The sequence below is a fragment of the Neolamprologus brichardi genome, chromosome 3, assembly GCF_056152115.1.
Source record: "Neolamprologus brichardi isolate AB-2024 chromosome 3, ASM5615211v1, whole genome shotgun sequence".
NCBI classification, from domain to species: domain Eukaryota; kingdom Metazoa; phylum Chordata; class Actinopteri; order Cichliformes; family Cichlidae; genus Neolamprologus; species Neolamprologus brichardi.
The window spans coordinates 17840264-17854489 of NC_142106.1; the positions used below are offsets into that span (position 1 = coordinate 17840264).

The 14226-nt window shown below is 36.2% G+C and overlaps 1 protein-coding gene across 1 annotated transcript in view; it reads left to right on the plus strand.

Moving 5' to 3' along the window:
• LOC102787242 (uncharacterized) overlaps nucleotides 1-14226 on the plus strand; it is a 49233-nt gene that overhangs the window by 22495 nt on the left and 12512 nt on the right. The window contains exons 12-16 of the mRNA XM_087832909.1: nucleotides 1120-1203; nucleotides 2314-2376; nucleotides 5792-5854; nucleotides 10439-10513; nucleotides 13532-13633. Of these exons, the coding sequence (XP_087689035.1) occupies nucleotides 1120-1203; nucleotides 2314-2376; nucleotides 5792-5854; nucleotides 10439-10513; nucleotides 13532-13633 (387 nt within the window). The remainder of the gene's footprint in view (nucleotides 1-1119; nucleotides 1204-2313; nucleotides 2377-5791; nucleotides 5855-10438; nucleotides 10514-13531; nucleotides 13634-14226) is intronic.

Below are 14226 nucleotides of genomic sequence, written 5' to 3' on the forward strand. Positions count from 1 at the left end.
ACTGGTGTTTTTAAAAGTTATCTTTGAATTTATGACTTTCTGTGTTGTTTCTGGGATGCTTAGGACTCATATTGCACTGCTGGAAATAGTTTATTTTGATGCATATGCTGCTTTTTTGCAAATTTGCACTATAATATTTATTTTCGTTTTTCCTGCAGTATATAAAAATTGGTGTATTTCAAAAATAAAACTATGAAGACACTCAAAATAAATTTCCTGTGGTGGGAAACTATTTTGTGCAACTTTTTTGTATTTACAGTTTTGAGGGATAAGCCTCTTACATTTCTCTAACTAGAAATATATGTTAAAGAAACAAAAACGATTTTCAATTTTTTTGTAGTTTATTGCACTTTTTTGCAATTTATGTAATTACTATGCACTTAATGCATACATATTATTAAAATTTAGGCTGTAATGGTTGTATTGATGTATAGCAACTTGAAATGCTCCCAAAAATGGCTCTACAGTATGTAAAAATATAATATAAGCTCTGGCGGACTTGGTTCTATTGTAGGTCTTAAAGGGTTAAGGGAGTTAATGCAGAGGGCAAAACGCATGATGGTGGATTTTTTGGGCACTGGAGTTATGGTGACAGATTTCAAACATGATGGAACAACAGTCTGTCCCAGCGAGGTGTTAAAGATGTCTGTAAGGACGTGTGCTAGCTGCTCAGCACACTCTGTGAGTACTCGTCCTTGAATGTTGTCCTGCTGCCTTTCATACACTCACTCTCCTCAGAGTTTTACAGACATCAGTCACTCTGAGATTCAGTGTTTTCTCATCAGGGTGAAGACTGTCTGTTATTGCAGGGTGTTGTTGTTGGTTGAAAATGTACAGAGAAATTTTTTGACCTCATTGAGACGGTGTGTGTTGTTGTCACACATACTTGCTTCTTATATGAAAACTCTTAATTTAAGACAAAGCTTAATTAATTTACTTATAATGAAATTCAAATACAGTTATTTCTTTAGGTTCTCCATTCTTCAGTTTATATCATATCAAACTTGTGATTCCATATAGTAATTAATTTGTTGACTCTGTGTAATCACCCACATGTTATAACAAAAAACATAAAAACGTACTTTTGTCTTCTCTGTCTTTGTTTCTTTTTAATTGCAGCTTTCTGGAAACATCAGTCAAGTCCAGGAAGAGAAACAGAAGATGGAGAGACTGAGAAATGAGCTCTACTCCAGAAACCAACAGGTTCATTTTTTATACACTAACTTCCTGCATTTACATGACTGCCATGTTTAATCAGATCTCTTTCTCTGGTGATCGAAACACTCTGAAGAAAAATTCAGAAATTCTGATTTTATATAATTCATTGAACATAAGCAGAGCTGTACTGATTATAATTTTTTAGGCTGATTTATCTGCTGTTTGCAGTGATGCTGTGATTAACTGTCATTTATTAACAACAATCTTTGTTCTGTTGTATTCTCCGTGCTTGAAGGTGTTTATTTTTATTTATTTTCCAGGCGGTGCCTCATAGATTTGAAACATAAATTCAGGAACTCATCTACAAATGTTGTCGTAGTTGCTGTAGGACATAACTGAGCAGCAAAATGACCGAAGAACGTGGCAACCTCGTTCTTTGTTTATTTTTTATTTAGGAATATGTTGATCTCCAACTATTTGTCACTGAACAGACGTGTTCCTTAAACATGATGATGTTGATCAAGGATCTGACCTCACAGCCCATTGTTCCTTCAGTGGTGCTCGTATTAGTCATTATGCAAATGTACTGTTTATAAGATTGGAAACCTGCAGTCAGCTGAGACTGAAGAAGTCACTTGGATGAGTGACGAAAGGTTTCTCCCACTGAAAACTTACCTGGATGATTGAGCATGCGTAGGGACGATGAAACAAAGGCAAAAGACAAAAAATGCTTTTATGTTTTTACATTTAATTCTGACACTGATGCTTTATTGACCAACACAAGACACCAAAAACCCTTTAGTGACACTGACATCCAGCTGCACTCAAGTAAAAGCTAAAAAAAACTCAATATTTTAATCTTTTCTTTTTTTTATAAATCAGACTTGATAAATGTTATGTTTTGTGCATTTATCTTTTTAACCAAAAATCACTTTTATTTTGGGAGACACGACATTCGAACTCAAATATTTCCTTTGGGTCTTAATTTATTTGCTTTTTTTATCAGCCAACTTATATTTACATGATACAGCTATAATTCAGAGCTTTAATGTGACTCTGGTTGTGTTTCCATTGTTGTGTCTGAAACATGAACATTTCTTCCTTCTTCTCTTTCTTTATGTAACATTTCACATGAATACTGAAATCATCAATCAGCTCCAGCAGGAGAAAAAAGCAGCAGAGAACCTGAAGAAGCAGCTGGAGGAGAAAAATCATGAGGTTTGTGTTTCCATTATAAACATTCAGAATTTAATTACTCAACTCTCTTTATCTCTGTATTGTAAAGATTTATGAAGCAAACTTTAGATATTAGTTTGTTTATTTGACACCAAAAGTCTATAAAAGTAACTGTTTCTATATATTGAACAAGATCATAATTCATGTTTACATCCAAAGAAAGTGCTGACATGCAGAAACTCATCATCTTCCTTTTTTCATTTATATCAACACTGTTAATTTAAAATACTCAATTAATTATGAACTAATAATGAAATGCAAATGAATGTGTTTCTTTGGGATCGTCCTTTTGTAATTTGTATCATAGCAGGCTCTTAATTCTATATAGAACTTAATTTATTATTTTTTATGTATGAATGTGTGATTGTATTGTGTAACCACACACATGTGTGTTTCCTTCCATTTTTGCAGTTTCTGTATCATTGACCACAAAAGCACTTATAAATCCACCTTATACACATTTTTCAGATCGTCCCACAACACTTCATATTGTTTTAAATCAGGCTACATCAGCTCACTTATATTTACATAAAATAGCTTTGATTTAATCTCTTTGTATAAAGCTATCAGAATAGAACAGAATCACCACTTTATTGTCATTCAGAACAGTTAGTGCACATCAGAATGAAGTTGTGGTGCATTTACTCGTCATCAGACTGTAGCATATAAATAAATCAATAAAAATAAGTCTTAAGGTTTCAAATATTAATAAGAGTCTTGGATAAATGTGTAACAATATAGGTAAAGAAATGTTATTAGGATTACGAAATATTTTTAGTGGCAAAGAGAAGCTGTGCAGGACCTTTAATATATTGAACAGCAATAACAGCAGCAGAAAAGTGTACAATCATCATTTCAGCCATGAAATGACACAGCTGTAAATATACAGTCATGGGGGACAGAGGGGAGGGGGGAGGCAGTCAGGGTGGGTGGTTGGTGTGCTGATGGTTGGAGAATGAAACTATTGTAACATCTGGCTGTCCTGGTCCTGATGCTGCTAAACCTCTTTCCAGAGGGCAGCAGGTAGCACAGTGCATGGTGGGGGTGGGCGGAGTCTCTGATGATGTTATGGACTCTGCTGAGACAGCATCTGTGCTCGACTTCCTGGATGGATGGAAGAGAAGTCCTGGAAGGAAGCAGGAAGCTCAGACACTGCTGAGACTGTTTAACCAGTGCTGATGTGTTTGGTGACCAGTCTAACTTCTTAGTTATCTGTACCCCCAGAAAGTTGACACTGCTGACTACCTCCACAGCTCTGTTGTCAGTGATTAGTGGTGAATGACTGGACTGTTTTGTCCTGAAGTTGATGATCAACTTCTTGGTCTTTGTGACATTCAGGATTGTTGACACTGCACCGGTCCTCTATAGGACAGATCTATGTTTTCCATAATGAGACCCACCACTGTTGTGTCATTTGCGTTCCTAATCATGTGATTAGAGGAAGTTGCAGCGCTGCAGTCATGTGTCAGCAGCGTGAAAAGCAGCGGGCTCAGTAAACAATGGAGAGACAGGTGGAGTTGAAGATGCTGTTTCCCACTCTCACAGAGTGAGTTCTGTCATTGAGGAAGACCAGCAGCCAGATACACATGGGGGTGCTGATATCTGTGGGAGGGGTCAGTTTTTTCACCACCTCCTGGGGGATGATCAACCAACAAACAGCATTCATACGTGACTGTTCTCGTAAAGATCAGGTAACGAGCAGAGGACATCGCTCTGTGGAGCGGTTTGGCCAGTACAAAGACTGATGTGGAATTGACTCTACAAGGACTTCATTATTAAGGGAGTTAATGCAGAGGGCATTAAAAAATTATTATTTTTTTTTTTGCACATGAAACCGGAGGAGTTGTACTTACATCTTATGCCATCAGCTTGTCCTAGGTCACGGTTTCCTTCCACATATAGCTTTGCAAAAACTGCATAAAAAGCGCTTGCAGCAACAAAAACATAATATTCCAGAAACACGCTTTGCCGATCCGATCAGCTGTTTGTAACACTTCCTACGTTGGAATAGACATGTCTGCCAAGTCCTGCCCGGAACCGGAAGTGACATCATTTTGCGGAAATGTAGTTTTTTACCATCTGGGCCTCATGAGCCTATACTGGTGTTTTTAAAAGTTATCTTTGACTTTATGACTTTCTGTGTTGTTTCTGGGATGCTTAGGACTCATATTGCACTGCTGGAAATAGTTTATTTTGATGCATATGCTCTCTTTTTGCAAATTTGCATTATAATATTTATTATATATAGTATATAAAAATTGGTGTATTTCAAAAATAAAACTATGAAGACACTTAAAATAAATTTTCTGTGGTGGGAAACTATTTTGTGCAACTTTTTTGTATTTACAGTTTTGAGGGATAAGCCTCTTAAAATTCTCTACCTAGAAATATATGTTAAAAAAACAAAAACGATTTTAAATTTTTTGTAGTTTATTGCACTTTTCTGCAATTTATGTAATTATTATGCACTTAGCTTAGCTTAGCTTAGTTCCTCCTACGCCGGGCGGCGCATCGGGCAGCTAGTGATCTCCATCGATGTCGGTCAGCAGCGACTGCTTCAGCTTTGTCCCAGGCAATGTCGACAGTTCTCAGATCGTCCATGAATGTTCGACGCCATGTGGTCTTTGGTCAGCCTTGCTTTCGCTTGCCAGTGCGTGGACGCCATGTCATGGCAATCTTTGCTGGGCGATGAGGGGGTAGGCGTAAAATATGGCCCGCAAAGCGGAAGCGCCTTTCTGCAACAACATCGGCTAATGGGCGGGTGCCTGCTCTTCGTAGGACCTCCTCAACCATGCACTTAATGCAGACATATTATTAAAATTTGGGCTATAATTGTTGTATTGATGTATATCAACTTGAAATGCTCCCAAAAATGGCACTACAACATGTAAAAATATCATTTAAGCTCTGGCGAAATAAAGAAGAAATATCAACATCTGTCTTTATTTCTGACAGATGATCAACTCTGAGAGTGAGAAGGATGAATTCATTCAGAAGCTGATGCAGACACTTCTTACACTGGACTCAAAGGTCAGTGAAACCATCTCTCAGCAGACAGAGACAAACATGGACATATGTGATGCTGTCATCCTCCCAATGATCACAGAGCTGTGCACTTATATTCCTGCAGTTTTGTCCAGCAGCAGTTTCTGTGTCATTAACCAAACACAACTTTGACATCCTACAATTGCAAGATTGTTGACATCATCACACAACACCTAATGTTGTTAGAATCATGCTACATCAGCTCCCTTATATTTACATAATGCAGCTTTAATGTGACTCTGGTTGTGTTTCATTATTGTGTCTTAAACATGAACATTTCTTCCTTCTGCTCTTTCTTCATGTAACATTTCACCTGCAGTCAGAGAAGACGACTGAAATCATCAAACAGCAGCTCCAGCAGTTGAAACAAAGAACAGCGACACTGAAGGATCAGTTGGAGAAGAATTCTCATGAGGTTTGTCTTTCAGTTGTAAACATTCAAAATTTACTGACTCAACTCTCTTCATGAATAGAATGCACATCAATATTTACTCACCAAATCTGAAGGTCTGAAATATAAAAATCCAGGATGTGTACATGTAAGAATATGTGCTGGATCTCAGGGTCTTATTGTCCTAACCATCCCCACTCAGTTTAAGATCTGCATGTTCAGGCAGTCTACAGCCAAACATCAGTCACAGAAGAAATTTCTCTGTACAGAGATTTTTTGGATGTTGTGGAAAAAATAAATCACAGTGATTTTCTGAGATTTTTTAAAAGAAAGTTGAAACCTTTGCAAAGGGATCAATACAGCATGAAGAAGGTTCTTACAAGCAGTGACAAAGAAGCAAAATAATAACATCTCCTTTGAGACCGCTGACTTTCCCAACGTGTAACATGCCAGCGTTTTGTCACATCCTGAGGCGAAAGGTTCTACAACAAACCTTCAGTGTCCCTATGATGCGCTCCTGGTGGTAAGACATGATCCAGCTGTTTATTCCAGCCCTAACCACAGCCTTAATCGTGTCAGACAGTGTTTTTCAAAGTGATGATAAAGTAAAATAAATGTACATGTGCAGATTCATTCCGAACGGTTCTCATGTTTTCAAACGTGTAACATACAGACATGTTGGGTGGGTGAAAGCGTAACGTACCGACGATTTGTCACAGTGTCGATATGTTACACTTTGGGATAAGAACATGTTGCTCCTTTATGTATCGTGTGGATACTTTTGTTTTAAGACTTGTCTGTGTGTGTGTATAAGATGAGGACCCTGGTGTTTGTCTACAGTAGTGGTTCCTAAACTTTTTTTGCCAGGCCCACCTTTGTTTTACAAGAAAATCTTGCCTCATTCGGAGGCATGAGAGTTGTTTTTCAGAGTTGTTTCACTTTATGCACACAGTCAATATCTGGGCTGTGTGCATAAAGTGAAACTTAATTTATTAACTTTTTATGGATGAATTTTACCCTCATTTTACAATGAGGGTAAAAGATGATGAAACACTGTAAAACCTGCTCCACAGCAAAGTAGAAAGTTTGATTTTTTATTTTTTTTAAAACTGAGGGCATTTTTTGTTGTTGAAATTTGAACTTATTCCTTATTAAATATTGTTGTTATCACACACCTGATCAAATAGCATTAAGTGGAAGTGAGATTTAAAGCTTCTGTTTATTGTTACATTTGATGTGATTAACTGTGTGTGAAGAGACAAAGACAAGAGTGAAAATCTTGCACATGTTCATTTTATTAAAGATGCAGCTGAAACCAGATATTTACAGACACTTCAGAAAAAAAAACATTTTTCTTTACTGTCAAACATCAAATCAGAGTAAACGTTTTTGTTAACATATTTTTTGTATTTGTGAAATGTCAGAATAGAGAAAGATATTTGTTGTGGGTCTTTTATTACTTTCATCAGAGTCAGAAGTATACATGCACTTCTTAGTATTTAGTAGAATTACTCTCAAACTGTTTCACAGCCAAACGTTTCAGATTTCCTTCCACAAACTTTCTCAATAGTTTTCTGGAATCTGGGCTCACTGAGAGACAGAACTGGTGTAACTGGGTCGGGTTTGTAGGCCTTCTTGCTGGCACTCACCTTTTCAGTGCTGCCCACAAATTTTCTGTGGGACTGAGATCAGGGCTTTGCGATGGCCACTCTGACACCTTATTATTGTTATTGTCCATTCGGAAGACCAATTTGCACCCAAGCTTCAACATTGTGGCTGATGTCTTCAGATGTTGCTTAAACATGTGCGTGCCATCTATTTTGAGAAATGCATTAGTCCCTTCTGCAGCAAAAAGCAGCTCCACAACATGATGCTGTCGCCCCCACACTTCATAGTTGGGATAATGTTCTGAGGCTTCAAAGGTTCCTCCTTTTTCCTCAAATATACAGTTTATCATCAAGATTAAGATTTTTGTCCCCATGTTGCAAACTGTAGTCTGACTTTTTTATGATGGTTTTGCAGTAATGACTTTCTCCTCCCAGAGTAACCTTTCAGCTCGTGGTACAGGACTCATTTTACTGTGGATGGTGACGCTGTTTTTCTAGTGTCAGTCAGCATCTACACAAGGTCTTTTCCTGATGTCCTGGGTTTGTTTTGCACATTTCACACAAACATGTTCCTCTTTGGGACTCAGAATCTGTCTCCTTCCCGAGCAGTATGACGTTGTACGTTCCCATGTTTTTATACTTGTGTATTATTGTCTGAACTGATGAACGTGGGACATTCAGTTATCTGGAAATTGCACCAATAGATGACACATGTGGAAGTCCACAGTTGTTTTCCTGAAGTCTTGTTAGATAAAGACACAAAAAACTTAGTGCATGAAAGTAATGAAAAAACATAACAGTGTTCTTTGTCTTTATACTGACATTACACAAATACAAAAAATATGTTAATATTTATTGATCTAAAACAAAACAAAAAAGTTTGATCTTTGACGGTAAAGAAAAAAGTTTTTTTATGAAGTGTTTTCACCTGTGTACTAAAGTATCCTTGTAAAAGCTGTGGTTCTGTTTGAATCCTTAATTATTCTATAAAATTCACATTGACAGAAATAATATGTTTTTTCTGGCATCAGAATCTGCAATTATTTTTCAAGGCCATAACCTGGAGCAGAGTAGCATCAACCCTCATTTGTTGTATTTAAATAAAGTGCTGAAGAAATAAATTGACTTTAGTTTAGTGAGTTTGTGACTGTAATTAAATTAATCATTTAAATAACTGCACCAATCAGATTGAGTAAGAGGACACAATGGCTGGAAACATGTTGTTCACAGTGAAGCTTCAATAATTTTGTCACTTTTATCAACAAAGCACAGCAGAAACATCAACATCTGTCTTTATTTCTGACAGACGATCAAATCTGAGATGGAGCTGGATGAAATCATTCAGAAGGTGCTGCAGACATTTCCTACACTGGAATCAAAGGTCAGTGAAAGCATCTCTCAGCACACAGAGGTAAACATGGACATATGTGATGCTGTCATCCTCCCAATGATCACAGACCTGTGCACTTATATTCCTGCAGTTTTGTCCAGCAGCAGTTTGTGTGTCATTAACCAAACACAACTTTGAAATCGTACCACTGCAAGATTATTGACATCATCCCACAACACTTAATGTTGTTAGCATCATGCTACATCAGCTCCCTTATATTTACATAATGCAGCATTAATGTGACTCTGGTTTTGTTTCATTATTGTGTCTTAAATGTAACATTTCATCTGCAGGGGAAGAAGAATCCTGACATCAGCAAAAAGCTCCAGGATGTGAAGCAAACAGCAGAGAACCTGAAGGCTGAGCTGGAGTTCAGAAGTCGTGAGGTTTGTGTTTCCATAGACATTATGAGTTTGTTGACTGAATTTGTAGAATAAAAGTGCACACCAGTATTTTTCTACAATATGTGTAGAAAAAAAAACTCTAGGCTATATTTATTTAAGAACATAAAAAAGTCTCTATGCATATTATTAGTGAGTTATTATTAGCATATCACAAAGATTCTGTGATATGCATATTATCACAGAATCTTTGGATCTTTGAGTTTAAACGCGTTGAGACAGTTTACAGCCAAACATCAGTCACAGCAGATATTTTTTTGATGTGGGTGTTGTGAAAAAATAAATCAAACAGATTTTTTGAGATTTATTTACACAGAGTGAGTCATGACCTTTAACACAGTTTACAGTTAGTTTGTTTTAAATCTGATCATTAGTTCAAGTAAGTTACAGCTACAGTCATCAATCATTTTAATAACAGTAAAAATTAAAATAGAAAGTTCACAGATTACAGAGTTTACATGAACACATCATAAACTGGAAATATAAATTACCATTAGCAGTTTCACTGTTATCTAAACTTGATTTAAATGAAGCTGTTCACTCATGAGAGATTGTTGTTCAATTAAGGAAAACATTTGGTGTGAGACATCTTTATCAAAGTTCATCTTTAAATCCATCAGCTAATGTTTCTAATGTAGAAAACAATCATCACATCAGCAACACTGGACAGTGAGATGATAATAAGCCTAATGCGAAGATGTTCTGTGACCGCTGTATATCCAGGACTTTGACAGGTGTCTGGGTGATGCTGAATCATCCAGATAAAAATAAAAACACCAGTTAGCCAGCAGTGTGTCCTGTAGGTCAGTTTGCTTGAACAGATTTCAGAAAAACCTGCTATAAAGTCATATGGTTCACAATCTGCTTCCAACAGGGAGAAGTGAAGCTGAACTCTGTGTCAAAGATTTCAGTTGCAGTTATTTATATTTCATATCACCTTAAATCTTCACTCAAGGACACTCAAGTACTTTTGACAGTGTATATATAGATGGATCATATATAAGAGACAAATATTGTTCGTTTAATATGTTGGCATTACTAAATTTGGCTCAATGCTTACATATGTGTGTAAAAAGAAAATGTACGAGCTGTGAAAACTGTGTCTGATAGAATGAAGAGTAGACTGATATATTAAATATTCCTTTACTAGGTGAGAAAATCAGATCATGTCTGATGCAGAAATATAAACATCTGTCTTTCTTTCTGACAGATGATCAAATCTGAGAAGGAGAAGGATGATATCATTCAGAAGCTGATGAAAACATTTCCTACACTAAAATCAAAGGTCAGTGAAAACATCGCTCAGCAGACAGAGGCAAACATGGACATATGTCATCCTCCTAATAATCACAGAGCTGTGCACTTATATTCCTGCAGTTTTGGCAAGCAGCTGCTTTTTTGTAGACGTAACTAGTAACTGTAATTAATTTTTCAAAGTAACTTGCCCACCACTGGTCACCAGCTGCTCTGTGTTGGATGAAAAGTTATTTGTCTGGAAAAAGGAAAAAGGTTTATTATAATGGTTATTTCTCAGATAGCTGCGATATGAACTGTGGTCCATCCCAAGGCAGCTGCCTCGGTCCACTTCTCTATTCAGTTTTCATTAATGATCTGCCACATCTTGGGCAAATCTCATCTTGTAATGTACTTCGATGATTCCACCATGTTTTATTCAGCTAGCAATAATTCAGAATTGTCCAGCATATTACAAGAAGATTTGCTGAACGTGTTTTACTGGATAAGTAAAAATAACATGATTCTAGTTAATCTAAACCTAAATCTATGTTAACTGGAAGTAGACTACGTTTAGTCAACAGTCCACAGCTGATTGTCTCCATAGCTGGATCAGTATAAGAACAGGTCACCCAGATTAAACTAATTGGTGTTACTATAAATCACCACCTCATGGTCTCAACATATAGACTCTGTCATTAAGAAAATGAGACAGGCCATAGCTGTGGTTAGGAAATGCTCCTTCTAAATAAGATGTTATTAATGCACGATCAAATAGATAATAAATGTTTTTGGCTTCCAGTACAAACTAAATTACACTTTGGCTTCTTTTTATTTATAAAGAAAGCAACACTGTTAAACACAACACATCTTTTCTCTGCTCAGCTGCAGTATCGTATGAAATACACAATCATGCTACACAGTGTGTAACAAACTGCAATTTAGTAATTCCTTGATCCAAAACCAATTTTTTAAAAAATCGTTATATTGAGAGCATATATATTTTTTTTTTTTTTAAATTTTTTAAACTTTTTATTTAGTACTTTTTCCAATTTTATAGTACATGCAAACAAAAACACAAAAAAAAGAACACAAAAAAAAAATAAAGAAAAAAATAAAGAACACCCAATCTGTGGAAGAGGGGAAAAGGGAAAAAAACAAAAAACAAAAAAACAACAACAACGAGGAGAGGTCCCTGCCCTATGGGGCTGAATGAGTCTTATAAGCTATCCATTTTGTCCACTGTTTTCGGTGTTTGTCAGATTTCAGTCTCAAAGTGTAGGTCATCTTCTCCATTATATACATGTCCTCGATTACATCTGTCCATTCTTCCAATTTTAAAGGGTCACTTTTCAGCCAGTTTTTTGTTATTACCTTTTTGCTTGACAACAACATAATTTTAAACAAGTAATGGTCCTCCTTTCTTACATTTTCCCATATTCCAAAATACATTACTCGTGCCTCACACAGCACGTCATACCCCAGCACTTTCGTCATTGTTACCGCAATGCTTTCCCAGTAAGGTTTGATATTTTTACACTTCCAAAACACATGAGAATGATTGGCGTCCCAGTCTCCACATAATCTCCAGCATTGTTGGGGTGTTTTCAGCTGCTTGCTTTTGATATAAGGAGTAATAAAGAACCTAATCACATTTTTCCAGCCATATTCTCTCCATCGTCTAGAGCTAGTGGAATTATGCTGTGTGAGACATACGGATCGCCAGTCATCCTCTGACAACTCAAGATGTAATTCCGATTCCCACTTTTGTTTGATATATAATGTTTCATTCCTATTCAAATTTTGCAGGCCATTATATAATTTCGATAAAATTCTTGATGGAGGATTTTTATATGCACCTGTTATTATTTCTATTATATGGCTTCCTTCTCTCAAGAACTTCTTCCTAATTTCTGTATTGTAAAAATGTCTTAATTGAAAATACCTAAATAAATCTGATTTATCCAGTCCAAATTGTCTCTGTAGATTCTCGAAGGATTTGAATGTTGTCCCGTCTATTAATGTACACATTGCTGTAATTCCTTTATTGACCCATCTTAAAAATGTACTATCCCATTGTCCACTTTGGAATTTTCGAGAATATGCAGGCCAAATCAGCAATTTACAGTCTTCTATAATTCTATATTTCTTCACTATAATCCACCAGAGTTTAATAGTGAATTCAGTAATGAGATTTGTGTTCGTAGACTGGATAGTTTCTTCTCCCAATCTTGCTTGTGGATGACATGATAAGCAATAATTTATCTCCATATCCTTCCATTTTGAGGTGTAATCTGGTGAACACCAGCAAACAATATATCTCAGCTGGGCTGCATAGAAATATTCCTTGAAATTCGGGAGGGCAAGTCCTCCTTTTTCTTTTCTTAATTGGAGTATTTTAAATCTTATTCTTGGCTTTGTCCCTTTCCAAATAAATCTACTAACTAATTTATCCCATCTACCAAATTGTGCATCTGGTATATGGACTGGCAATGAAGTGAATAGATACAGCAGTCGGGGAAGCACATTCATTTTTATTACCTCTATTCTTGAGCTAAGGTCCATGACAAGCGGAGCCCATTTAATCAAATCTTTTTGGATTGTATTACTAATCTTTACATAATTTGCCTCGTATAGTGTACTTATTTCACTAGTTAGATAGACACCTAAATATTTGATCTTATTTGAGTCCCATTTTAGTTTATATTCATTTTGAATTGATTCTTTGGGGAAACAATTCAGACAGAGTACTTGAGTCTTTACGATATTTAATTTATATCCTGAGTTTTTGCCAAAATATTTTAATGCTTTCATCAACCGAGAGCATATTTTAAGTGGAATAAACTGTTTTATGCAATTAGAGAACTAGCTACTATTCCTAATTTAAAAAAAAATCTATTTACACAGTTTTTAATTATTGTAAATACTGTAAGAGGGTTTTTGATTTGTATGCATTGTGCACGAAGACCAGCAATCACTGTTGTGGAAGCTAATGGGGTTCCTTATATATAAGTAAAAATAAATAAAAAACACTTAATGTTGTTAACATCATGCTACATTTCACCTGCAGTGGAAGAAGAACACTGATATCATCACACAGCTCGTGCAGGTGAAACAAAAAGCAGAAGGCCTGAAGAAACAGCTGGAGCCCCAAACTCTGAGAAACTATGAGGTTTGTCTTTCCATTTTTCTATAATTGAATAGAATAAAAGTGCACATCAGTACTTACTCACCAGCAGACTTTACAGTATAAACAAAAAATAAACAAATCTAAATCTAAGGGTCTAAATATATCATCTATACATGATATTGAGGCAGTCTACAACCAAACATCAGTCAATGTCATGGTAAATTTTCTGTGGGAGGCAGAGTTGTTGACTCTCAGGCAAAACTGTGCTGGAAATAGTTTTATTGCTAAATTCCCAAAAAACAGGTGATGTGAACATGAACTGGGAACTAACTCTTTGAAATACTACTACAGACACTTTCTAAACAGACAAGACACACAGCTAGACCGAGCTCACAACACCAAATAGACGGAGACACAGACATCATATACACAAGAGGACATCAGGGCAGAGAGGAGACACCCGGGGAACACAGCTGGACATCAAATCAAATCAAACCAAATCAAAATGTATTTATATAGCACATATTAAAACAACAGTGTTGACCATAGTGCTTCACAGTCAGTAAAAGCATGAGACAGTTAAAACAAACGATAAAAGAGGACAAGAAACAATAGGTAACAACACAACAAGCTAG